Source organism: Glycine max, chromosome 12 (assembly GCF_000004515.6).
Source record: "Glycine max cultivar Williams 82 chromosome 12, Glycine_max_v4.0, whole genome shotgun sequence".
Taxonomy (NCBI): Eukaryota; Viridiplantae; Streptophyta; class Magnoliopsida; order Fabales; family Fabaceae; genus Glycine; species Glycine max.
In genome coordinates, this window is record NC_038248.2 from 32,993,324 (window position 1) to 33,019,442 (window position 26,119).

General features: G+C 42.7%; 1 protein-coding gene across 1 annotated transcript in view; it reads right to left on the reverse strand.

The window, feature by feature from the left end:
• Positions 1-746: 746 nt before the first annotated feature.
• LOC121173166 (uncharacterized) overlaps positions 747-26,119 on the reverse strand; it is a 59,907-nt gene continuing 34,534 nt past the window's right edge. Inside the window, exon 3 of the mRNA XM_041007240.1 lies at positions 747-776. Coding sequence (XP_040863174.1) covers positions 747-776 — 30 coding nt within the window. The remainder of the gene's footprint in view (positions 777-26,119) is intronic.

Sequence of the window (26,119 nt, forward strand, 5' to 3'; positions counted from 1 at the left end):
AGTTGAAAAAATGCACACACATAACCTCTATTTATAGCCTAAGTGTCACACAAAATTGGAGGGAAATTTGAATTTCAATTCAAATTTCACTTGAATTTGAAATTGAATTTGTGGAGCCAAACTTTGGAGCCAAAATTTTACTAATTATGATTAGTGAATTTTAGTTATGGTTCAGCCCACTAATCCAAGATCAATTCCAAGATTCTCCACTAAGTATGCTTAGGTGTCATGAGGCATGTAAAGCATGAAGAACATACACAAAGTGTGACTATATGATGTGGCAATGGGGTGTAGTAAGCAAATGCTCACCTCCCCCTCTAAAATTTAATTGGATTGGGCCTCTACCAATTCAATTAAATTTATTTCCAACCACACACATCAAATATTCACTTAGTGCATGTGAAATTACAAAACTACCCCTAATACAAAAACTAGTCTAGGTGCCCTAAAATACAAGGGCTGAAAAATCCTATATTTCTAGGGTACCCTACCTACAATATGGATCCCTAAATACACGGACCAAATATAATGACATCCTAGTCTAATATGTACAAAGATAATTGGACCCAACCTTGGCTCATGGGCTCAGAAATCTACCCTGAGGTTCATGAGAACCCTAGGGCCTTCTTCAGCAGCTCTAGCCCAATCCTCTTAGAGCCTCTTGCTCATGGCTCTAGTGACTAGTCCCTTCTTAGGGAGGATTGCATCATCCCCTTCCCCTTGAAGAGGATTTGACCACAAATCTGTTAGTTCCTCCTCCTCAATATCAACTCCACCTACAAAAAGAATTAAATCATAAATGTTAAAAGTGGTGCTGACTCCATACCCTTCTGGGAGGTCCAACCTATAGGCATTGTTATTGATCCTCTCCAAAACCTTAAAAGGTCCATCCCCTCTAGGGCTAAGCTTGGATTTCCTTTTAGTAGGGAATCTATCCTTCCTAAGATGGTTCTTAACCCTCATTAAGAACTAGCTTTTTCCTTCCTTTATTGCCTTTAGTTGAATACACCTTTGTTTGGTTCTCTATTTGGTTCTTAACCCTCTCATGCAACTTCTTTACAAACTCTGACCTAGATTCCCCTTTTTTATGTATAAAAGAAGTGTCCAGTGGGAGGGGAATGAGGTCAAACGGTGTTAGGGGATTAAACCCATAGACAACCTCAAAAGGGGACTGCTTGGTGGTTCTATAAACCCCCTTGTTGTAGGAAAATTCTACATGAGGAAGATACTCATCCCAAGACTTATGGTTGCCTTTCAAAAGAGCCCTTAAAAGGGTGGATAAAGACCTATTCACTACCTCTGCTTGCCCATCAGTTTGTGGATGACAAGTGGTAGAGAAAAGAAGTTTAGTTCCTAGCTTAGCCCATAAGGTTTTCCAAAAGTGGCTAAGGAACTTAGCATCTCTATCTGACACAATGGTCCTAGGGAAACCATGGAGTCTCACAACTTCCCTAAAAAAGAGTTTTGAGATGTGGGAAGCATCATCCACCTTGTGGCATGGTATAAAGTATGCCATCTTGCTAAACCTATCCACCACCACAAAGATAGAGTCTACACCTCTTTGGGTTCTAGGAAGCCCAAGGACAAAGTCCATACTAATGTCTACCCAAGGTGCAGATGGGATGGGTAAGGGTGTGTATAGCCCATGAGGCATCACCCTAGACTTGGCTTGTAAACAAGCCACACACCTGGTGCAATGCTTATGGACATCTTTCTTCATATGGGCCAATAAAACTTTTCTTTGAGTAAGACAAGGGTCTTGTCTATCCCAAAGTGGCCCATGAGCCCACCCTCATGGCTCTCTTTCACAAGTAATTTCCTAATGGATCCTTGGGGTATGCAAAGCTTTCCCTCTTTGAACAAATACCCCTCAACCAAATAGAATCCATCTTGGGCCTTTTTCCCACAACTCTCGTAAATGGGAGAGAAATGTTCATCTAAAGCATACAAGTCCCTAATATTATCAAATCCTAAAATTTAAGCTCCTAGGTAGCAAAACAATGTGTGTCACCTAGAGAGGGCATAAGCTACCACATTTGTCTTTCCCTTTTTGTATTTGATAACATATGGAAATTGCTCTAGGTACTCTACCCATTTTGCATGCCTCTTGTTTAACTTGCTTTGCCCTCTAATGTACTTAAGTGATTGATGATCACTATGAATGACAAATTCCTTGGAAACAAGGTAATGTTCCCAAGTTTGGAGGGCTCTTATTAAGGCATAAAGCTCTTTATCATAGGTGGGGTAGTTGAGGGTGGCACTATGAAGTTTTTCACCAAAATAAGCAATAGGGCGCCCACCTTGTAACAATACAGCTCCAACTCCCACTCCAGAGGCATCACATTCTAGCTCAAAAGTTTTAGAAAAGTCAGGAAGAGCTAGAACAGGTGCCTTAGTAAGCTTTTCTTTGAGCAAACCAAAGGCTTGCTCTTGTTTTTCACCCCAGGTAAATGCCATATTCTTTTTCACTAGCTCATTGAGAGGTGATGCAATTGTAGAGAAATTAGGAACGAACCTTCTATAGAAGCTTGCTAACCCATGGAAGCTCTTAATATCTCCCACACTTTTTGCGGTGGGCCATTCTTGGATGGCTTTGATTTTCTCAGGGTCCACTTGGACCCCATTTCTACCAACTACAAAACCTAAGAAAACTATATTATCTACACAAAAGGTACACTTCTCTATATTTGCATAGAGGGTGTTTTTCCTAAGGACTGAAAGAACTTGTCTGAGATGTCCTAAGTGATCATCTAGGCTCCTACTGTACACTAAAATATCATCAAAATAAACAACTACAAATCTACCTATGAAATCCCTTAAGACATGATGCATAAGCCTCATAAAGGTGCCTGGTGCATTAGTGAGCCAAAAAGGCATCACTAGCCATTCATACAAACCAAACTTGGTCTTGAAAGCGGTTTTCCACTCATCACCCTTTTTCATCCTGATTTGGTGATAACCACTTTTAAGATCAATTTTTGAAAAGATATTGGCACCATGCAACTCATCAAGCAAATCATCAAGTCTAGGAATGAGGTGCCTATACTTTACAGTGATGTTGCTGATGGCCCTACAATTTGTACACATTCTCCACGTACCATCCTTTTTGGGCACCAACAACACTGGCACAACACATGGGCTTAGGCTCTCTTGGGCCCAGCCCTTCTCCAACAATTCTTAAACCTGAGACTCTATCTCCTTAGTCTCCTGAGGGTTAGTCCTCTAGGCTGGCTTATTAGGAAGGCTTGCTCTTAGGACTAAATCTATTTGTTGTTCTATTCCCCTTAAAGGAGGTAGCCTTGGGGGTATCTCTTTGGGAAATATATCACCAAATTCATGTAAGAGTTCTTGGACCTCTGGGGTAAGGTCTCAAATGTAGGAATTGTGGCAGTGCTAACGGATGTTTCCCTTGATAGGAGAAGGTAGAAAGATTGTTTAAGAAGGAGTGCTCTTTTAATATCACCTTTTTGTTGCAAAATGATTTTCCTTCTTAACAATCTTCTTGGAGGAATCCTTTTCCTCTTTTTCCTTCCCCTTGGCCTTTGAAGACAAGGCCTTACTATCCTTCTTTTTCTTTTGTTTTTCTAGTTTTTCTTCCTCATCCCTCTTATCTTTCATAGTTAGTTGATCTTTGGCCACCTGTGAAGGTGTTTGAGGATGCAACACAAATTTATTTCCAAGATGGGTGAAGGTAATCTCATTAGTTAGGCCATTGTAAATGATCTTCCTATCAAATTGCCACGGCCTTCCTAAAAGAATATGTCCTGCCTCCATGGGAACTATATCACAATTAACTTCATCCTTATATGTCCCAATGGAGAAAGGTACCTTCACTTGTTGGTTAACTATCATTTCCCCTTTCTCATTGAGCCATTGAAGTTTATAAGGTTTTGGGTGGAGAATGATAGTTAGGTTCAACTTGGAAACTAATCTTGTGCTACAACAATTGCAACAAGACCCACTATCCACAATGAGAGAACAAGTTTTATCTAAAATTTTGCATCTTGTCTGAAAGATGTTCTCTCTTTGGGATTGAGATAGATCACAAGATTGACCTCCAAGGAGCCTTCTAACCATTAAGAGGTCACCTTCTTCATGGGGGTAGACTTCCTCACTAGACTCTTCACCCCTTACTTCATCTTCACTTCCACTAGAGGAAGGGCAAGAAGTAGTCTCCTCTTGACTACTATAAATGTCTTGACCTTTCACGATCATGGTTTTCTTTGTGGGGCATTGAGAGGCAATGTGACCTCTCCCAAGACATTAGAAGCATTTAATGTTGCTAGTCCTTTCTTGGGAATTAGTCTTAGGGGTGGATTTCTCTATGGTCTTACCCTTATCTTCCTTGGGTTTTGAAGGTGCAGCCCCCAAAATTCCTTGGGCTTGGTCCTTCCTTGGATAAGAGTGAAAGCCATAAGATTTTGAAGAAAGATTTCTTTTAAGTTGTTGCTCCACTCTTATACAAAGTTGGACTAGCTCATCTAGGTCCCTATATGGAAGGAGTTCAACCTTATCCCTCACTTCCATATTAAGCCCACTAAGAAACCTAGCTATGCTTGTTCTTTCCTCCTCCCTAAGTCCAGCTCTTAAAAGGATTAGTTCCATTTGTTGTCTATATTCTTCAACACTCATACTCCCTTGTCTAAGCCTTTGGAGCTTATCCATAAGCTCCCTTTCATAGTAGAAGGGAATGTACCTCTTCCTAAGGGCACTCTTAAGATCATTCCAATACTCTACTGGAGGATCCTCATGAATCCTTCGTTCCCTAACAAGGGAAGTCCACCAATAGAGGGCATACCCTTGAAAGCTAAGGGTAGACAATGGAACTTTTCTCTCTTCGCTAATATGATGGCAAGCAAATATTTGTTCAATCTTCATTTCCCAATCTAAGTAGGCCTCAACATTATCTTTTCCATGGAAATATGGGAGGCTAATGTTAACCTCTTCAGGCCTTCTATCCTTTTCTCTTCTTTGGGAATGATGTTTAGTATGTGAACTATGGCGCCCTCTATAATAGTTGCTAAGTTCTTCACTTAAACTCTTGCAAGAGTCATGACTACTATAGGAGGCATGTTTTTCTCTTTTCATTTCTTTCATTATTTTTCTTCTTTCTTCCTCTCTTATTTTCTCTCTTTCATGATGACTTATTTCTTCCACTCTTTTTTTTTTACCTTTTTCTTTTCTCTCTTGTTTTTCTTTCCACAACTTAAGGGATCTCAACTCATCTAATATCTTATACAAGGGGTCCTTAGGAGTAGAACCCTCACCATTAACACTAGATGAAGAATGAAGACTCATGCTGGTTCCTAAGTCATGGGGGTTTGAAAAAAGGTAAAAGAAACTATGGTTGAAACTAGCCAAAATAAACACTAAAAGAAGTGTGAAAGATAAGGTAAAAATTAATTGGTAAAAGGCAAGCTATCTAGGCGGTTTGACAATGGAGGGTAAAGGAAATAAGCTATGAAAGTAAGCAAGAAATTAAAGTGCAAGAAATGCAAACTAGGCGGATCCTAAGAGTGTTTGGATGACCTCATTTAAGGTTCCCAACAAAACACTCACTATCCTAAGGTAAAATTGCCTAAAATTATTACACACAAATGGAAGTAGGGTGACCTTGCGGAGGCTCCCAACTTACTTCCAATGAAAGGCCTTTTTGTTACAAAATTTGAAAGCAAAGAAAATTGTCAATTACAAAATTACAAAGAAAAAAGTCCTCAATTGTGGTGGCTATTCTCTCTTTAGTGTTTCACTCAATTTGGAGTGCTTCTTAGTCCAATATCTCTTAATGTGGTTGGCCCCTTGCTTCTTGACTCAAATTCTTCAAGATATGGCACCAATCCTCCTTTCCAATTCCCTATATGGCAACTCACAAGCATGGAAACAAAGAGACAAGCAATAACCAAAGACAAAAAAAAAATGAAATGAAAGCTAAACCAATAGAGTTTTAACAAGACAAATTTTCAAGGATTATTCAACAATTAAAGCAATGAAAAGCACAAAAAAAGCAAGCCAGGACTCAAAGAGAAACCTAGAATGGCTCTAGAGTAGAGTAGTAAAACTAAAAAAAAAAAAAAAAACTCAAGAAACCTCTAGTTTTGGCACTTGTTTTCACAATAATTTTCAATTGAAAATTCAAAACTAGGATTGGTATAAAATAGGCATCAATTATAGAACAAATTTTGAGCCAAAACAACAAGCACACTTCCCTTTCACTTTTTTTTCCTGGACACTGATTTTGCTGCCAACTTGTGTGATTTTTCTTAATTTTTCCTTTAATCCAAATCGCTTGGTTCTTTTTTTATAATTTTGGTCCATGTGTCTAGAAAATTCAGTAAAACTTTAAGCTCAAAAAACGTAGTGACCAATTCCTAGTAATTTATACAATTTCGTATGTTCAAGCTGCCAGCACCAGCGATTTCAACCTAGAAATCAAGAGTAGTGTTTATGTTGCTTAAGACTTGGACAGTTACAATTTGTGTTTGCTTATGCTCAAGTATCTTGAATAACACAATTCAAGAGAGCTTAAGACTTATTTGATTCACAAATCCAGCCACAACTCAGCACTACAACTCAACTTCATCATAGGCATCATGTAGGAAACTTAGAAAACAAAAAAAAGAGTTCAACAACAAGACTACTTCTAGGAATTGATTTAGAACATGTTATGAACTAAATAACATGCATGAATTAGACTCAAAATTCTAAAGATAGGCAAAGAATGACAAGAATACATGAGCAAATGTATCTAGAATTCAATCAACAAAATAAAAATTCAACACAAACTTAGAACATAATGTGACAATTACTATGACTAAACATGACTCTAAGACAACATGGATTAAGTGATTTACACTTAGATTTTTGAGTTTTTTTTTCTAATCAATATTTTGGAAGAAAATCTAGATCTAAGGTTCAGCACAAGAATGTTATGAATTAAAAAGGATAGAACCTAAAATCAACACAAAAACATGATTCAAGAGTAGATCTACAAAATTTGAACCATAGAAATGCAAGAAGTGTAGATATGAGATTTAATTGGTTTTTTTTTTTTTGAATCTACTCTAAACAGAACCAAACCACAAGACAATGGAGGATATACATGGAGAACAAGATGAAGAACAAGGAATTAAAGAGAATTCACCGAACAAAAAGATAGAGGAAGCAAAAGAACATCACCTAGATGAAGATGCTCTTGATACCACATGATGTAAGTTCCATTGGAGCTTGTAGGCCTAGGATCTTCTTCATCAATGGATTCCTTTGTTTCTTGGAAGATGAATGGAAGTGGAATGGAGAAGGAAGAGAGAGAGGAGACGCCACTTCAAGGAGAAGATGAGTCTAGAAGAAGAGAAGAAGCTCGCCACCATAGGAGGCCATGGATAAGAGCTTGGAGAAAGAAAGAGATGAATGAAGGGAGAGGAAGAGAAGAGCACCAAATTTTGTGCTCTAAAAGAGCTCTGAAATCTGAAGTTTAATATTCCAACTGTCGCAACCTACCCTTCGACGGGAGGGCGACGCGTGACTCGCGGGATGCGTGTTCCACGAAAGGAATACGCGCGGAGTCGCCACCAACGTTTATTTGAGGAAAACGTCGGAAAAACCGGAAAAGACGCGATCTACGAACTTTTAAGTGAAAGGTTTGGGAGTTGTATTTACGCACGGGGAAGGTATTAGCACCCCATACGTCCGTCCCAAGGGACAGCAGCCTTTAATCGAATGTGCAAACATGACTTTGATTTTTTATGTTCCCTTTTTATGTTCTTATATCCTTTATACCCTTTTTATATTTTTTTCCTTTTTGTGGTCGACAAGGGTGTTTCCCTTTGCTCCTACGTATTCCTCAATTGCGATGAGGAAATCAGACCTACGTAGTTCTTTCAGAACAAAGTGTTTGGTTAAGTTGTTTTTGTCTTTTTTGCAAAATATGTTTTTATTGAACAAAAGGTCATTTAAGGTGTTGAACCATTAAACGGTCTTTTGATTTTGAAAGGGGAGAAACGTTAAGGCTTTGGACCATTAACGATCTCTTGTTTTTTTTGAAAGGAGAGAAACGTTAAGGCATTTGGACCATTAACGATCTCTTGTTTTTTGAAAGAAGAGAAACGTTAAGGCATTGGACCATTAACGATCTCTTGGGGTGGTCGACAAAAGCGGGGCTTTTGCTCCTACGTATCCTCAATGAGGAACTCAGACCTACGTAGTTCTTTCAAAAGCGGTAAAGTTACATGTTGATTTTATGCTTTTGAACGGTCCATGTTAACCGATAAAAGCAAAGAGGACCGTTTAAGGCGTTGGACCTTAAAAAACGGTTTTTAGTGATTTTCGGACAAAACTTGATTTGTGAGTCTATTTTAGTCTTAGTTTCACTTTGGTTATTAATCAATTCATTCAAGGAAACTTCCAAAGAAAAAACGTCCGATTGATTTTTTTGTTTTATTTTATTCAAAGATATTTTGTTTATTTTATTATTATTTTTCAAGATATTTTGATTATTTTATTATTATTTTACTTTTTTTGTTTAACCGAGGTTATAGCGTGAACGATCGGTTAGATTTCATTTTAAAAGTGATTAAATGAGATTACAACACAAATGATCGGTTGAAATTCATTTTATCATTTATTAGGTGAGAAAACGGCTTAAATAAACGGTAAAAGCGCGTTAAAGACGGAAGAAAAGAAATCGAAAATGAACGAAATAAAGAGGAAAACTTAAAAAAACAAGAAATGAATTAAAAGTCTTGGATTCGAAAACTTACCCGTTGAAGAACGAAGAACGGATGAAGAACGATGAAGAACGGACGAAAACCTTCACGGATTTGCTTACGGAAACATCTCGGAAGCGTTACGGAAGCACCTCGGCTTGGATTTTCTTCACGGAAACAATTTTTTTCACCCAAAACAGCTGAAATACATAGCCAGGGGGCTCCGGGATCCTTAGAACAACTCCCTTCAGCCTTTTTATAGGAAAAAGGGGGAGGAGGTTGCCGCCCAGCTCGCCCAGGCGACCTTAGCTCGCCCAGGCGAGCTGGGTTGCTTCCTCCGGAAGCAACCCAGCTTCAAAAAACGTTCTGGAAGGCCCAATTCAAAATTTCGAAATTGCTATTTGCACCCCCCTCTTTTGATAAGTTCACCCCCCTTCTTTCGTAATTTACGGAGAAGTTACGGAAGCCTTACGGAAGCATATAGGACTTGATTTTCTTCTTTTTTTCTCTTCCGTCTCACCCGTATTAAGTTAGTTATGCTTATTTAGAGTTATGGGAATTTTACGGAAGCATTACGGGTGTCCCGGAAGCCCCGGAATCCCATTTTTCAACAAAACGGGGGGTGTGGTGGCCATCTAGCTCGCCCAGGCGAGCTAGGTTACTTCAACCTTAAGCAAGAAATTGCCCAGAAACCTCTAGAAGGGCCCAGATTCGAAAATTACTGTTTGCACCCCCCATTTTACTAAATACACCCCCCTTTGGCTTTTTTTGGTGATTCTTTTTTCGTAAAGTTACGGAAACTTACGAATTTCGTAACGATACTTGTTTTCTTTCCGTAATGTTACGGAACCTTGCGGATTACATAATCATCCCCTTTTTGACTTACGGAATGTTACAGAACCTCACTTAATTATGCAACGATGCTTCCATTTGATTTCCGGTGTGTCACGGAAACTTACGGATTGTGCATCAATATTTTTTTTGGTTTTTCGGCATGTCCTGGAATTTCACAAATTGCCTAATGATGGATGCCAAGCACCTCACAAGGACCAAAGAAAGGTCGCATGTCATCAAGCAAAGGTCCCCGGACGAAATTAGGGTATGACAGTTGCCCCTCTTTACTTGTCTTTTATTGGAGATAAAAGGAAAGTAAAGATAAGACACTAATTTCGTTCCTCTCGATTTGACGAGAGTCGCGGGTGACCATAAAATCTCCACATGCAAATGACTTGTTGTTCCCAGAATTTCACAAATTGCCTAATGATGGGCGCCAAGCACCTCACAAGGACCAAAGAAAGGTCGCATGTCATCAAGCAAAGGTACCCGGACGAAAATTAGTGTACGACACTAATTTCGCTCCTCTCGGTTGACGAGAGTCGCGGGTGACCATGACTTGTCGTTCCTAGAATTTCACAAATTGCCTAATGATGGATGCCAAGCACCTCACAAGGACCAAAGAATGGTCGCATGTCATCAAGCAAAGGTCCCCGGACGAAAATCAGTGTATGACACTAATTTCGCTCCTCTCGGTTGACGAGAGTCGCGGGTGACCATGAAATTTCCGCATGTAAATGACTTGTTGTTCCCGGAGGAACAAAAGGTGCAGAAGACTGTGTCAGCCTCTGCATGCTATCAAGCGTTCTGTCTTACAGATAGCAAAAGAATATTTATACGGATAACCACTCGGGTATTTCCGCGTATCATCGAGCCCGCCGCCTCTGGATGATACAAGGGTGCAGAATGACCAAATTTGGTCTCTGCTTGTCATCAGGCCCACCGCCTCTGGATGACAAAAGGGTGCGGATAACCATAAGGTATCTCTGCGTATCATCGGGCCCGCCGCCTCTAGATGATACAAGGGTGCAGAATGACCAAATTTGGTCTCTGCTTGTCATCGGGCCCGCCGCCTCTGGATGACAAAAGGGTGCAGATAACCGTAAGGTATCTCCGCGTATCATCGGGCCCGCCGCCTCTGGATGATACAAGGGTGCAGAATGACCAAACTTGGTCTCTGCTTGTCATCGGGCCCGCCGCCTCTGGATGACAAAAGGGTGCGGATCACCGTAAGGTATCTCCGCGTATCATCGGGCCCGCCGCCTCTGGATGATACAAGGGTGCAGAATGACCAAACTTGGTCTCTGCTTGTCATCGGGCCCGCCGCCTTTGGATGACAAAAGGGTGCGGATAACCGTAAGGTATCTCCGCGTATCATCGGGCCCGCCGCCTCTGGATGATACAAGGGTACAGAATGACCAAACTTGGTCTCTGCTTGTCATCGGGCCCGCCGCCTCTGGATGACAAAAGGGTGCGGATAACCGTAAGGTATCTCCGCGTATCATCGGGCCCGCCGCCTCTGGATGATACAAGGGTGCAGAATGACCAAACTTGGTCTCTGCTTGTCATCGGGCCCGCCGCCTCTGGATGACAAAAGGGTGCGAATAACCGTAAGGTATCTCCGCGTATCATCGGGCCCGCCGCCTCTGGATGATACAAGGGTGCAGAATGACCAAACTTGGTCTCTGCTTGTCATCGGGCCCGCCGCCTCTGGATGACAAAAGGGTGCGAATAACCGTAAGGTATCTCCGCATATCATCGGGCTCGCCGCCTCTGGATGATACAAGGGTGCAGAATGACCAAACTCGGTCTCTGCTTGTCATCGGGCCCGCCGCCTCTGGATGACAAAAGGGTGCGAATAACCGTAAGGTATCTCCGCGTATCATCGGGCCCGCCGCCTCTGGATGATACAAGGGTGCAGAATGACCAAACTTGGTCTCTGCTTGTCATCGGGCCCGCCGCCTCTGGATGACAAAAGGGTGCGAAGGGTGCGAATAACCGTAAGGTATCTCCGCGTATCATCGGGCCCACCGCCTCTGGATGATACAAGGGTGCAGAATGACCAAACTTGGTCTCTGCTTGTCATCGGGCCCGCCGCCTCTGGATGACAAAAGGGTGCGGATAACCGTAAGGTATCTCCGCGTATCATCGGGCCCGCCGCCTCTGGATGATACAAGGGTGCAGAATGACCAAACTTGGTCTCTGCTTGTCATCGGGCCCGCCGCCTCTGGATGACAAAAGGGTGCGGATAACCGTAAGGTATCTCCGCGTATCATCGGGCCCGCCGCCTCTGGATGATACAAGGGTGCAGAATGACCAAACTTGGTCTCTGCTTGTCATCGGGCCCGCCGCCTCTGGATGACAAAAGGGTGCGGATAACCGTAAGGTATCTCCGCGTATCATCGGGCCCGCCGCCTCTGGATGATACAAGGGTGCAGAATGACCAAACTTGGTCTCTGCTTGTCATCGGGCCCGCCGCCTCTGGATGACAAAAGGGTGCGGATAACCGTAAGGTATCTCCGCATATCATCGGGCCCGCCGCCTCTGGATGATACAAGGGTACACGTCACATGACCTCAGGGTCAGTATGACAAAGATTATGGGGCGGCCGACAAAAGCAAAGCTCTTGCTCCTACGTATCCTCCAATGAGGAACTCAGACCTACGTAGTTCTGGATAACTTGTGAGACTTGAAAAGTCTCGGTGTTTTCTCCACTAAAATGCAAACATGCTTTAGCAAAGAGACAAATATTCCAACTGATTTAGAGCAGCATATGCTTTTGAGTGAAAAACAATGCGTCTACCGGGGAAGGAGAGTCTGCTGATGAAATCTCCCATAACCATAAATGAGATTTTGGATGTTAGCATTTCGTTTCTAAATGACCATTTAGAGGAAACACTGGGTTCGACAAAAATAGAAGAAATCCACTCAAAGTGTATCAATCTCGCACAGGTAAGTGTTTCATCCTAATTCCGAACCATAGATATGTCATGACTTGACTTTGCAAATTATTCCCTATCAAATCAAAAATTACATGTGTGATCATGGATCAATAGGACTTCCCTTGGGAATGGGTTCTTTTGGTGGGTTTTTCGGCTTTTGTGTGTTTTTGGCTTTTGATTTTCCTGGCTTTTCTTTTTCTGTTTTTTTTTTGTTTAGTGCGGGGCGAGAAAAAAGGGTCGCTAGCGCACGGATTTTGTTGGTAATCAAGGGAGAAGACCATTTTAGGTCATGGTTTCCTTTCCTTCTTTTTGTTCATTTGATGACAATTCTGTATTGTTCAGATATTGTCTGGTCCAAAGACCTCTCTGCACATTTCTTCTGGTTTCTTTGACCAGGAACTTTCTTTCCTTCCTTTTTTTACTTTCTCCCATTCTTTGGTTGGAATTTTCTTTCTTTTCTTTTTGCTTTCTCCCACTCTTTGATTGGGAATTTCCTTTCTTTCCTTTTTCTTTCTCCCACTCTTTGATTGGGAATTTCCTTTCTTTCCTTTTTGCTTTCTCTTTGATTGGAAATTTTCCTTCTTTCCTTTTTTGCTTCCGAGGGTAAGGATTATAGTGAGTCATGATTTTGGCTCAAGGTTTGTAGAATGGCTAGACATGATACATGTCGGGGTTTGGTTTGGCTCAAGGATAAAAGGGGTGCCCCACATTATTTCCATGACACAAATGCAAAAATGATGATTTGGAAACTTTATGCAAAACTGGTCATGCATGCACCTATGCGGACACTCAAGTGTCAAATTTTTATGGTCATGTGATGCTAGGGCTCAGGATTCATTTCCTCTATTTTAGTCAACCCAATGTTTCCAAAATATGTTCTTTTATCCATTTGTGCATTCATCTAAGTCCATTTCGGGCGTCCGGGAAAATTTCACAGCATTCACCCTTCAGGTGTACACACATTTTTTTCCAAAAACTAGCTATGATCAGCGAATTTTTCTTCAAAGAAAAGTTGGAAGTCATCTCTTTTCAAAAGCATGTTGGTTTTTCAGCTAGACAACTTATTTTTCTTTTTTCTCTCTTTTTTTTCTTCTTTTTTTTATTTGTTTATTTCTTTTTCTTGTTTGTTTTTTTTCTTCTCTTTTTTTTTCATGAGGTATTTGCTATATACATGCATATCCAAGGTATCTTGCTACCTAAACATACATACATATGTTTTGTAAGGTATTTTTGCTATATACATGCATATCCAAGGTATCTTTCTACCTAAACATACATATATATTTTGTGAAGTATTTTTTGTTTACATACATGCATATCTAAGGTATCTTTCTACCTAAACATACATATATATATTTTGTGAAGTGTTTTTTGTTTACATACATGCATATCTAAGGTATTTTCACTACCTAAACATACATATATATGTTTTGTAAGGTATGACTACCTTCCGAGCTTGCGCTTGTTTTATTTAAATCCCCAGGATCATGAGCAACTAGGTGCATCCTACTATAAAAAGTGATCAAATAACAAGCATAGATTCAAAAGGTACTAGGTTGCCTCCTAGTAGCGCTTCTTTAACGTCTTGAGCTGGACGCGTTATGACTTGTCAGTCACTGACCTAGTACTTTGCTTACCTTTGGCTTTGGACTTGGTAGCCTGCTGGTCGGCCATGTGTCGTAGGCAACGCTCTAACCTTTTTGCGGATGAGTTGAGGTGAACTCTAGAGGTGGTGGCGGTGTGTCTATTGCCCGCTACCGGCCATCCCAATGCTGCTGTGGTGTTTCGCCCTGCGCCTGCCTAGGGACGCAGTACTTCTTGATGAAAGCTCGATCAATAGGGGCCTGATGCCCTTGCTGGAGGTTACAGGTACTCTGTAGAACTGACAGAGACCCGTAATTAGAGCTTGACAACTCCAAGACCCTGTTGGACTTCTTCGGGTCCACTGGGTGTCTTGCAGGTGCGATCCCTGCAAACAATTGATGAAATCAGAAATCAGTTGAGCGATGTGCATACTTACCTATGATGACATAACCTTGCCGGGGGGTACGGGCATCCTGTAGGACTGATAGAGGCCCGTAACCAGAGCTGGAAACCCTAGGGCCCTGTTGGACTTTTCCGGGTCCACTGGGTGTCTTGTGGGTGCGATCCCTGCAAACAATAGATGGTATCAGAAATCAGTTGAACTATATGCATACTTACCCATGTCGGGACGACACAGACCAACTGATACTTTTGCAGGGGAGATTGGTGTTGCGGTCGCTGGGCAGAATGTTGCTAAGTAGCAATGTCATCTATATCTGTGTAAGAGTGGTCATGTTGGTGCGCATGATCCGCACTCGTCTCTTTGCAGCGGCACGGGTGAAATCTTGCCCCAGTATGCATAGTAGCAGTGTGATAGCCTCCCTCTCTAGTTGTGCTCGCACAGTTGGCCCTCCTCCAATATCAGGGGGTGGCCCAGGAACCGTTAAAAGGAAACTACTGGTCCCTTAACCGGGAGTGCAAGTCTCGGTTAAGCATTTAAGGACAGAGGACCTTAAATTATCTTAAGGTGTGGATATGGAGCCCACTGAAAGTGAGGACGCGTAGTCCTCTAAAGGCGAGGGCGTGTAGCCCTCTGAAGTTCAGGACGTGTCGCCTTTCGAAGGCGAGGGAGTGTAGTCCTATGATGGCAAGGACGTGCAATCCTCTGAAGGTGAGGGCATGCCCCCCTTTGAAAATGGGGAACATGTAGTCCTCTGATGGCGAGGACGTGTAGTCCTCCAAAGGTGAGGACGTGTAGTCCTCTGAAGGTGAGGGCATGTAGCCCTACAAAGGTGAAGGCACATGACCCTTTGACGACGAGGACGTGTAGTCCTCTGAAGTTGAAGGTACATGACCCTTTGAAGGCGAGGACGTGTAGTCCTCTGAAGGTGAAGGTAACTAGTACCCAAGGTGAGGGTGTGTAGCCCTCTCAAGGCGAGGACTTATAGTCCTCTGGAGGTGAGGGCGTGCAGCCCTCTGGTGGTGAGGACGTGTAATCCTCTCAAGGCGAGGACGTGTAGTCCTCTGACGGTGAGGGTAACTAGTACCCAAGGTGAGGGCGTGTAGCCCTCTCAAGGCGAGGACATGTAGTCCTCTGGAGGTGAGGGCATGCAGCCCTCTGATGGTGAGGACGTGTAGTCCTCTCAAGGCGAGGACGTGTAGTCCTCTCAAGGCGAGGACGTGTAGTCCTCTCAACGGTGAGGGTAACTAGTACCCAAGGTGAGGGCGTGTAGCCCTCTCAAGGCGAGGACATGTAGTCCTCTGGAGGTGAGGGCATGCAGCCCTCTGATGGTGAGGACGTGTAGTCCTCTCAAGGTGAGGACGTGTAGTCCTCTCAACGGTGAGGGTAACTAGTACCCAAGGTGAGGGCGTGTAGCCCTCTCAAGGCGAGGACATGTAGTCCTCTGGAGGTGAGGGCATGCAGCCCTCTGATGGTGAGGACGTGTAGTCCTCTCAAGGCGAGGACGTGTAGTCCTCTCAACGGTGAGGGTAACTAGTACCCAAGGTGAGGGCGTGTAGCCCTCTCAAGGCGAGGACATGTAGTCCTCTGGAGGTGAGGGCGTGCAGCCCTCTTATGGTGAGGACATGTAGTCCTCTCAAGGCGAGGACGTGTAGTCCTCTCAACGGTGAGGGTAACTAGTACCCAAGGTGAGGGCATGTAGCCCTCTCAAGGCGAGGACATGTAGTCCTCTGAAGGTGAGGGCGTGCAGCCCTCTGTTGGCGAGGACGTGTAGTCCTCTAAAGGCGAGGACGTGTAGTCCTCTCAACGGTGAGGGTAACTAGTACCCAAGGTGAGGGCGTGTAGCCCTCTCAAGGCGAGGACATGTAGTCCTCTGGAGGTGAGGGCGTGCAGCCCTCTGATGGTGAGGACATGTAGTCCTCTCAAGGCGAGACGTGTAGTCCTCTCAACGGTGAGGGTAACTAGTACCCAAGGTGAGGGCATGTAGCCCTCTCAAGGCGAGGACATGTAGTCCTCTGAAGGTGAGGGCATGCAGCCCTCTGTTGGCGAGGACGTGTAGTCCTCTAAAAGTGATAGGTACAAGTACCCAAGGGTCCACCCTTATGAGAAAGCAAGAGATCGACTCATCGAGAGGGCCGGTCATCCCAAATCCACAAGATTTGGACATTAGATGTAGGAATCTATGTAGTTAACATGATTTTGAGGGATGCAAATGCATGCAACCTTTGTTGTGAAATTTGGTAAATGCGGACTTTATATGAAACAATGCAATGTAATGGAAAGTTGTACAATGTTCATGGCATTCTTTCCCTATTTTGTGATTTTGATTTTGATTTGATTTATTTATTTATTTATTTATTTTTTTGGAAAACACAGATTGACTGCCCTTTTGAAAAAGGTGATAATTCATGCAACCTCATCCTATCTTTTTGCAAATCTCTCCGGGAACTCCCTCAGAGTGTATGTTCTTTTTGATTTAGTCACTTGACCGTTTTGGAGTGACGGGAATGGAGTCGTTTGATAATTAATCAATCTATTGAAATTCCAGGGCTTGTCCCCCTTTTTTTTTTTGTTAAAAACCTCGATGGGTGAGAACTTTTGATCGGCCCCTATGTTCACTTGAGGCTCATGAACGGTGCCCCTCATTGCCCCAGTGTAAGGCTTTGAGGTACCAATCGTTGTCTTTCGTCATGACCTTGTAGGAGGGAACCTATTGGGTGAGAACTTCTAATCTGCCCCTAGGTTCGCTTGAGGTTTTTGCATGGTGCCTTTCGTTGCCCCAGTGTAGGGCTTAGAGGTACCAAGTGTTGTCTTGTTTTCACGACCTCGTAGTGAGGAAGAATGAAAGAAGCAGTTGATTCTTGCAAAAAGAATTTTCCAAGGACGAGAAATAGTTGAAGGATCTTTCAGTTGATGGATTAAGTCAAATGACTCCTATGTAGAAGCAAGATGTTTTGATGTCTTGATGATGCTAAAGGATCAAGTGCTTCTAAGTTTTATTCAAGACAAGAATCCAAGAAAATCAAGATATATGATCAAGTTGATCTCTAGAATCTTAGGAAGAAGTTTCCAAATTGAAGAAGCAAAAGGTTTGACCAAGGAATTCTATCCTTTCAAATTGAGATTTGCTCTCTGGTAATCGATTACCAGCAGTTTGAAAATGTTTTAATTCAAATTTTTAAAACCTGTAATCGATTACATAAGTCTTGTAATTGATTACCAGAGGGGATTTTCAGAAAATAATTTCCAAGAGACATATCTATTCAAATGTTTTATGAACGGCCATTCAAATGTTTTAAAGAGAGTTTTCATTGCCCAAACAGTTTTATCCTCTCGAAAGATCAAGAGTTTTTCTGAACTGAAATGTCTTATCCTCTCAAAAAGATTCCTTGGTCAACCACTTGCATATTCAATAATGAATTTTGATTGGTCTTCATTGTACAATCTATCCCTTTTACGAGAGACCTCTTCTTCTCTTCTTCTTATTTCTGAAAAGGGATTAAGAGACCGTGGGTCTCTTGTTGTAGAGGATTCCTGAACACAAGGGAAGGGTTATCCCTGTGTGCATTGTTAAATCCGAAAAGAGAGAGTGAAAGTTTATTTGGGGAATAATCTTCGTATCTCAATTCAATCCCCTCTTCTTCTCAAGGTAACTGAGGCCATTTGTCCAACATCCTATTCTTGATAACTCACTTCTCTCTAAAAAGACAAACTTTCTAGGATGATAAAATGAGGTCACATGAACGCCTTGAAAGCACAGTCAATCAAATGTTTTTTTTTCTTCTTTTTGAACACTTTTATTTTATTTTATTTTGAAACTTGTTTGTTTTGAACTTTACTCGTTTTTTACGGCACCCCCACCAACGTGCAAGACGAGTAATCTCTGATTGAAGAGTCTTGGAAGTCAACACTCAGGAGCGCAGGTCGCTTGAGCAAACAGACCAATGGCTTGCACCCACATTCCGATGAAAGTTGAATAAGCAAACATGCGTTTGTGAGAGGATGAGGGACAAAGATATCAACTTTATCCATTTCATTTAACATTGTAGCTGTGGTTTACAATAATGGCATAAACTTGGAAACCCTGATGAGTCATTAGGGACACCTAACAACAGCTTCAAAATTGCCCCATGTGTGGCATCTCTTGTCAATGTCAGGATTTACACGCGATTCTCCTCAAATTTTAGACAGCCCGCATCAATTAGACCTTGCACCTTACACTTCAGAGCCCTACAATGCTCAATGGAACGCCCCGGGGCTTCTCCGTGACAAGCACACGTTGTGTTTCGAGTCGTATTCTCGGAGAAATGGAGGTTGATGAACCTTGGCTAGGGTTATGGCTACCATTGAGTTATCAAGTAGATATGGGAGCAAGTCAGCATAGGACACTGGAATTGGGGTGAATTCTACAGGCTTTCTCGCTGCAAAATTCATTTTTTGGTTGGTGTTTTTTGGTTTGTGCTAAAGGTGGTCTTCGTCATTGGAAGTGCGGTAGACAGGCTTTGTGGTTGATTTAGGGATGGCCTTTGTGGATAACTGGGTGGTGGGTAAGGAGAAGGTTGGTTATTGGCTGAGTAATGACATTGTTGGGTTGGTGGGAAACTTGGTTGTATAGGAATGGCAGTCACAGCATGGGTTTCTCCCTCTTTCTCACCCTCTTCATTTGCCCCAGTTTTCTCAGTCGTCCTAGTAGGACGATCAAATTTGCCTCTTTTCGGATCCACTTCGATCTTTTTGCTGGCGAAGACCAAATCTGTAAAACTTGAAGGTGTGTAACCCACCATTTTTTTCATAGTAGAACACCGGTCACGTGTCTACTATCATTGTGATAATCTCTTTCTCTTTTTTTGGGGGTGCTACTTGAGTTGCCAAGTCTCTCCATCTTTGGGCGTATTCTTTGAAAGATTCGTGCCCCCTTTTTGCACACTTTTTGTAGTTGCATCCTATCCGGAGCCATATCAGAATTGTACTGACACTGCTTAATGAAGGCAACCATTAGGTCCTTCCAAGAATGGACTCAAGAAGGTTCCTAAGTTAGTATACCAGGCGACAGTTGTCCTAGTAAGACTTTCTCAGGAAAAATGTATCAGCAGTTTCTCATCTTTTGCGTATGCCCCCATCTTCCGACAGTACATCTTTAGATGGTTCTTGGAGCGAGTAGTCCCCTTGTACTTGCCAAAGTCCGGCACCTTGAACTTGGGAATGACCATGTTTGGGTATTAGGAACAACTCTTCTAGGTTAGCAAAGGCATAATCTTCACCTCCTTCAATGGCCCTGAGCCTTTCCTCTAGATGATCCAACTTTCCCATTCCTGCCATAGTCATAAGGGTTTTTAACCGCTGTGGAATGCAAGAGGTGCAGTTGTGGGTGATACTGAGGGCCCTCCAAAGGGTTTTGTAGGGGTATACCACCAACTGCTTGCCCTTCAGTGGTATATCCGAGCCAAGGCTCGAAGTCGGCTAGATTGTGATGGGGAATTTCATGGGTCTCTTCCACAGTTTAAGAGACATGTGCATGATCAGTTTGGGGTTGCTGGCTTTCAATGGGTATAGGAGTGGAGTTATTGACATTCTTATTGGGAGTGTACGCCACATTGGGTGGCGTATAGTTGAGAGGCAAGCCATATGACGGGAAGGCGTGCTCGTTTTGAATTTGCACATCATGGGGGCCGCCCGTACTTCCTAAATCTTTGCCTACCATATTTGAGGTTGGATGATTCATTTGCTTGAGGCCGGATGGGGACGTCGGGTTCACCTTAGCAACAACGCTGGTAGCGGCAATTGCAACCGCATTGGCTTCCATTATCTTCTTCACGCTCATCATGGCCTCCATCATTGTGGCCATTTTCTCCTTAATGGCCTCCATGTCGGCCTTCATCTTCTCTTGTATCTCCTCTACTTCACCCATTACTCTAGCTCTAGCACGAGTTTGGTAAGGGCGTCGTAAAGCGTGTCCCTTTCTTTTTTATAACAATGATTAAGTTCATTTTATTTTATTTTTCAAGGAAAGAATGCAACGAGCAATGCAACCAATGAAAAGCATGGATGCATGCGAATGATGTACAGTTGAAGTATTGCGAATTTTTACGCAAGATATGGGGTTGAATCAATTTAGATTTTCAACATGGTCCATGACATCTTTGTCAAGGTGAAACTGGAAGTAACAAGGACATCAATAATCCTAAATATGTTTGGCAGTAGACGAAGCAGTGATGTGACTCGATTCATCTTTTGCCCCAATTTTGCAAGACGGTTACTTCCATATTTCAACTTGACTTGATGAACCTTTTTGTAAAAGCATGAGCTTGGTTCAACCCTATAATCCAAGGAATAGCAATTCTGATCGCCAATACTTCAACAACATCTCATAGGGATGAATGACTCGGGCATACTTTAAGCTTATGCATGGAAAATGTAATTATGAAATTGAGATGCCCGAAGAAACACCATTTCCTAGTTAACCATGCATTAGGTACCATGTTCAATTATTTTTTAAAGTGAAACGGGTTTATGATCCCAACATGGTTGGCTCGTGGTGCCTAACACATGAAACTAAGAATGTAGTGTGAAGTTTCACGCTTCCCCTTTTTTGTTTTTGTAGAGGAAAACACAAGGATGAGCAAACATGAAAACAAATGGTATGCAATTTTGCAGATCAAAAAGTTTGTTGAACGCATATGCATGATGATGCCATGACTCATGCAAAATGTGAGGCTGGAATATGATAACGGACAAATGCAGGAACGATATGTTCATTATGATGTTATGAAGATATGCTTATGCGATGCATGATATGAATGCATTTTACGGACACGAGAGCCCGGAAAATTATCTCTTCTTACTTGCGCATTTGGGGGCGCAGTGCCCCATGTGTACAATTAAGAAGGTGATATGGACCTTCCGGCTTCCCGTGACAAAGGACGAGACCAACATAAAATGCATGCTAGGGATAAAATGCGGGAGTGACTTGATTCGCACTGATTTTTGGAGTAAAAACGTGGGATAAACTCATTTTTTTCAAAAAGTTATAACTAGTCAAGATCTGAGCGACAATACAAACTTCCTAGCGGTTTCTAATCATATGGTCCATTAAGTCTATCATATGCTGACAATAGCTGAGAAGTCTGTGGATCTTCTTGGGGGCGAAGTAGGTGTCCGCCATTGCTTTGGCCTTGGCTAGCAATCGGGGAAGTTCTTGACTCCTGTTCAAAGTAAGAGCAAATCGGTCCGTCCACATTGTTGCCTCTTGGTGCCATGAATCAATTACCCTCTCCCTTGCTTCGCTTTCTGCTGATATCTTGGCGTACTCATCCTCTAGCCTTTGCTCGTGAGTCGCCGCTAGATTTAGCTTCTCTTTGCACTCATCGATGATGGCCCACATATTCCCTTCAGTCTCGCTTAACTGTTGGGACAAATTTCTTTTCGACCTAAGGTAAGCCTTTAGCTCGTCCTTCAAGATCATGCCTTTGACCCGTGATGATTCCTTTCACCTCTTCGGAGTTTGAGCTTACTATTGCTGCCCTATAAAGCCCCTCAAAACTTTGCTGGCACGTGTTCTTCCTTTTGGGCCTTCTTGGTTTCTCGTTCCAAGGCATCAGCGGTGGCCATATTGACGTCCCTTAGTTCATCATACTCTTTTCAGACTTTGATGGCTATGGACTTGAACTTCTCTTCGACTACTCGGGCTCTTTCAAGCTCTGCCTTTAGGGCTTGTACCTCATCACTTTCTTCCGAAGCTTTAACCTCATCGTCCCTCACAGTCTTTAGATTTGGGAGCCAATCCAATCCTTGTGTTCGGACTCTCAGCCACTTATGATAGCCGCCGATGGTCCCATTACTGCTTCCCCTAAGCTCTCTGTCCTTTCTTCACGCCGCATCCCATGCCTTGCGAACTCCTTGGAGTACCCTCGCGTTGTGGTCACTAAAACCCCGTGCGATGAAAGGCGTGATGCTTTCGTCTAATGGCGCTCCTCTCATGGGGTAGCCAAGCTATCTTATGGCGAGAACGAGATTATAATTAATACAACCCCTTGTTCCCATCAAGGGAACATTTGGACATCCTTCGCATGAAGATAGAATCTTGATTCTTCCTTCCTTCTAGCGAGGGAACCAATTAACAGACGCCCCCCATGCTAGCCAAGAGTTGGTCCCAATTCGCCTTTCCTTTTTCGACGCACGAGCGGTAACCTTGTAGCGGATAGACGGGCCTACCTTCTTGGAGAAAAAGGTGTGAAACCAGCCCCACATAAAGAGCTGGAGTACAGCAAACAATCCTTGCATTGCTTTCTTCACATCTTCGATCGAAGGTGTCATATAGGTCGGCTAGCATAGCGGCAACCGGACTTTCCTTGTGGTTATGATAGGCGAGAAAAACGTCGATCGCTGCCAGGTCCACCAACCCATCCACATTTGGAAAGAGGACTCCCTCGAAAATCAACAGTGTGAGAATATCTATGAATGGGGTCCACTCGCCTTTATCTGCCAAGATTCTTGCTTTTACCTCCAAATATTTTCTCGGTATTCCGACCACCCCATTTTCGACTTGCCTTTGGCGGTCTAATTCCTGCGCCGAGATTTGGACCTTTTTTAGAAATTCTGGCCAATGAGGGTAGAACCCTGAGAAGAGGTATGGTTTCCTTCCCCCTAGAGGACATCCTAGGATCTCTTCAAATTCTTCCACCATTGGTGATAGCTGGAAGTCCCCAAAGATGAAGCACCTCAATGGCTGATCATAATACTGGGCGAGGGAGGCAATTGGTTCCATGGAGACTTCTACCCTAGCTAGGTCCCAAATCTTACCATAGGCTTTGCGGAAGGCTTACCGTTGAAGTTGACCCATTAATTGCCCCAACTCTCCTAAACTAGTGACCTCTAAGCTCTTGATTTTGACTTGATAGAACCTCTTTTTAAGCGAAGGCTTTTGACTTGATCCCATGTTTTACTAAAGTGAAATAATATCTAGTGCGAATCAAAACTCTGACATCTATCATGGGTGGAATGGATGAATGCATGAAGAAATGCATATGACACAGATGCAATCTAGGAATGCGGGGGTCCGGGGAATTCGTCCCTTCTTAGACACAACGTCTAGGGGTAGCAAAGTGCCCCAACGTACGTTTTTAAGAAGGCGACACGGACCCTCCGTTGGTTTGTTTACACAAGGGATCAAGACAGAACCCATATGCGATGCCTATGCAAAAGACACAATGCGGGAATGTACACAGTATGACAATATTCACCGAACATAAGCAAAAGGGATATGATACTCATGCATGGCAGTGTGAAAAATGGCACGCAGCGTGTTTGCTTCGTGCCCCTATTTAAGGGACCTATAAGGGAGAGAACTAACTAGGCTTTTAGCAATAATCCCCAAGGTAGTTATATCTCTCTTGATGGTTTCTAGAGGTATCATCCCCTTTGAAGAACATATTGTAGCAGTAGGGACTACTAGCAACAATAGGTTTTCAAAGAGAAAAGCTCTAGATGAGGGTTCACTGTAATCAAGCAAGTCGGAGACCTAGCATGATCACAGATTCACCTCCACTCCTTATGTTCCCATGAACCCGGGTATAGGGCCCTTTTTCACTCACAGTGTGTGCAAATAGTGTTAGTGTTTGTGTGCATCAAATGAATAAATATTTACCTCATGCATACATTCTAAAACACACTAAAAGCAACAAATAGTTTATATACACAAGAACATAAGACAAATAAAGGGAAACCATCAAAGGAGAAAGTCATGATAAAACATTGCACAAGATTAAATGGCCTAACTCACAAAAACAGTCCCCAGTGGAGTCGCCAACTGTCGCAACCTACCCTTCGGCGGGAGGGCGACGCGTGACTCGCGGGATGCGTGTTCCACGAAAGGAATACGCGCGGAGTCGCCACCAACGTTTATTTGAGGAAAACGTCGGAAAAACCGGAAAAGACGCGATCTACGAACTTTTAAGTGAAAGGTTCGGGAGTTGTATTTACGCGCGGGGAAGGTATTAGCACCCCACACGTCCGTCACAAGGGACGACAGCCTCTAATCGAATGTGCAAACATGACTTTGATTTTTACGTTCCCTTTTATGTCCTTATATCCTTTATACCCTTTTTATATTTTTTTTCTCTTTTTGTGGTCGACAAGGGTGTTTCCCTTTGCTCCTACGTATTCCTCAATTGGAATGAGAAAATCAGACCTACGTAGTTCTTTTTTATCAAGTGATTCTTTTTTACTTTAAGAGGTGATCATTTTAAGGCGTTGGACCTTAAAAATGATCCATTTTACTTAGTGAGAAAATGAAATGACAAACTTCAAAAGCCTATTTTTTTTTTGGACGAGCTTGACTAGGCGAATTGATTTTAGCCTTTAGTTTCACTTTAGTTATTAATCAATTCGATTAAGAATGAGAAATCCCAAAGAGAAAATGTCCGATTGATTTTCCGCTTTATTTTACTAAAAAGATGTCTTTTTATTATTATATTATTTTTTACCTCTTTTTGATTTCCAACGTGGTTACGGCACGACCGAACGGTCGGAATTTATTTTAACCGAAGTTAATGGATAATACAATTCAAACGTTCGGTGGAAATTTATTTTATTTTTAAGTTAAGCGGGAAATGACTTAAGTAAAATGGCTTAAGCACGTCAACAGGGGGTATAAAAAGTAAACAAAACGAGAATAAAAATGCACGAAACACAATGCGGACCACTACGGGTACATAGAATGAATCGAAAAGCTTGGTTCGAGGTACTTACCCGTTGAAGATCGAAGAACGATGAAGAACGAATGAAGAACGTCGAAGAACGGTTGAAACCTTTGCGAGATTCCTCACGGAAAACGTTACGGAAACATTTCGGAAGCGCCTCGGCTTAGATTTTCTTCACGGAAACAATTTTTCCAAGCAAATTCGAAAGAGAGAGAAGTGCCTAAGGGGCTGAACCCCTTCCTTCTTGCCTTCCTCCCCTATTTATAGCAAAATAGGGGAGGTGGTTGCCGCCCAGCTCGCCCAAGCGAGCTCAGCTCGCCCAGGCGAGCAGGGTTGCTTCCTCCAGAAGCAACCGCCTTCTGGAGGAATATTCCGGAGGGCCCAAGTGGGCCTGGGTGCTATTTGCACCCCCATTTTTACTAAGTACACCCCCTCTGCTGTTTTTTGGTGATTCTTTTTTCGTAAAGTTACGGAAACTTACGAATTTCGTAACGATACTTGTTTTCTTTCCGTAACGTTACGGAACCTTGCGGATTACATAATCATCCCCTTTTTGACTTACGGAATGTTACGGAACCTCACTTAATTATGCAACGATGCTTCCATTTGATTTCCGGTGTGTCACGGAAACTTACGGATTGTGCATCAATATTTTTTTGGTTTTTCGGCATGTCCTGGAATTTCACAAATTGCCTAATGATGGGTGCCAAGCACCTCACGAGGACCAAAGAATGGTCGCACGTCATCGAGCAAAGGTCCCCGGACGAAATTAGGGTATGACAAAATGCAAAACAAAGCCTTGCTTTTATAGACTCTTCATGTCTAGTCAAGACAACCATTAGAAGTGTTATGACTTTTAGAAAAACTTAAAAACCAATTTGAAAAAGTCAAAAACTATTTGAAGAGTTACATCTTTTGATTTTATGCAGAAATAATCACTGGTAATCGATTACCAAATCA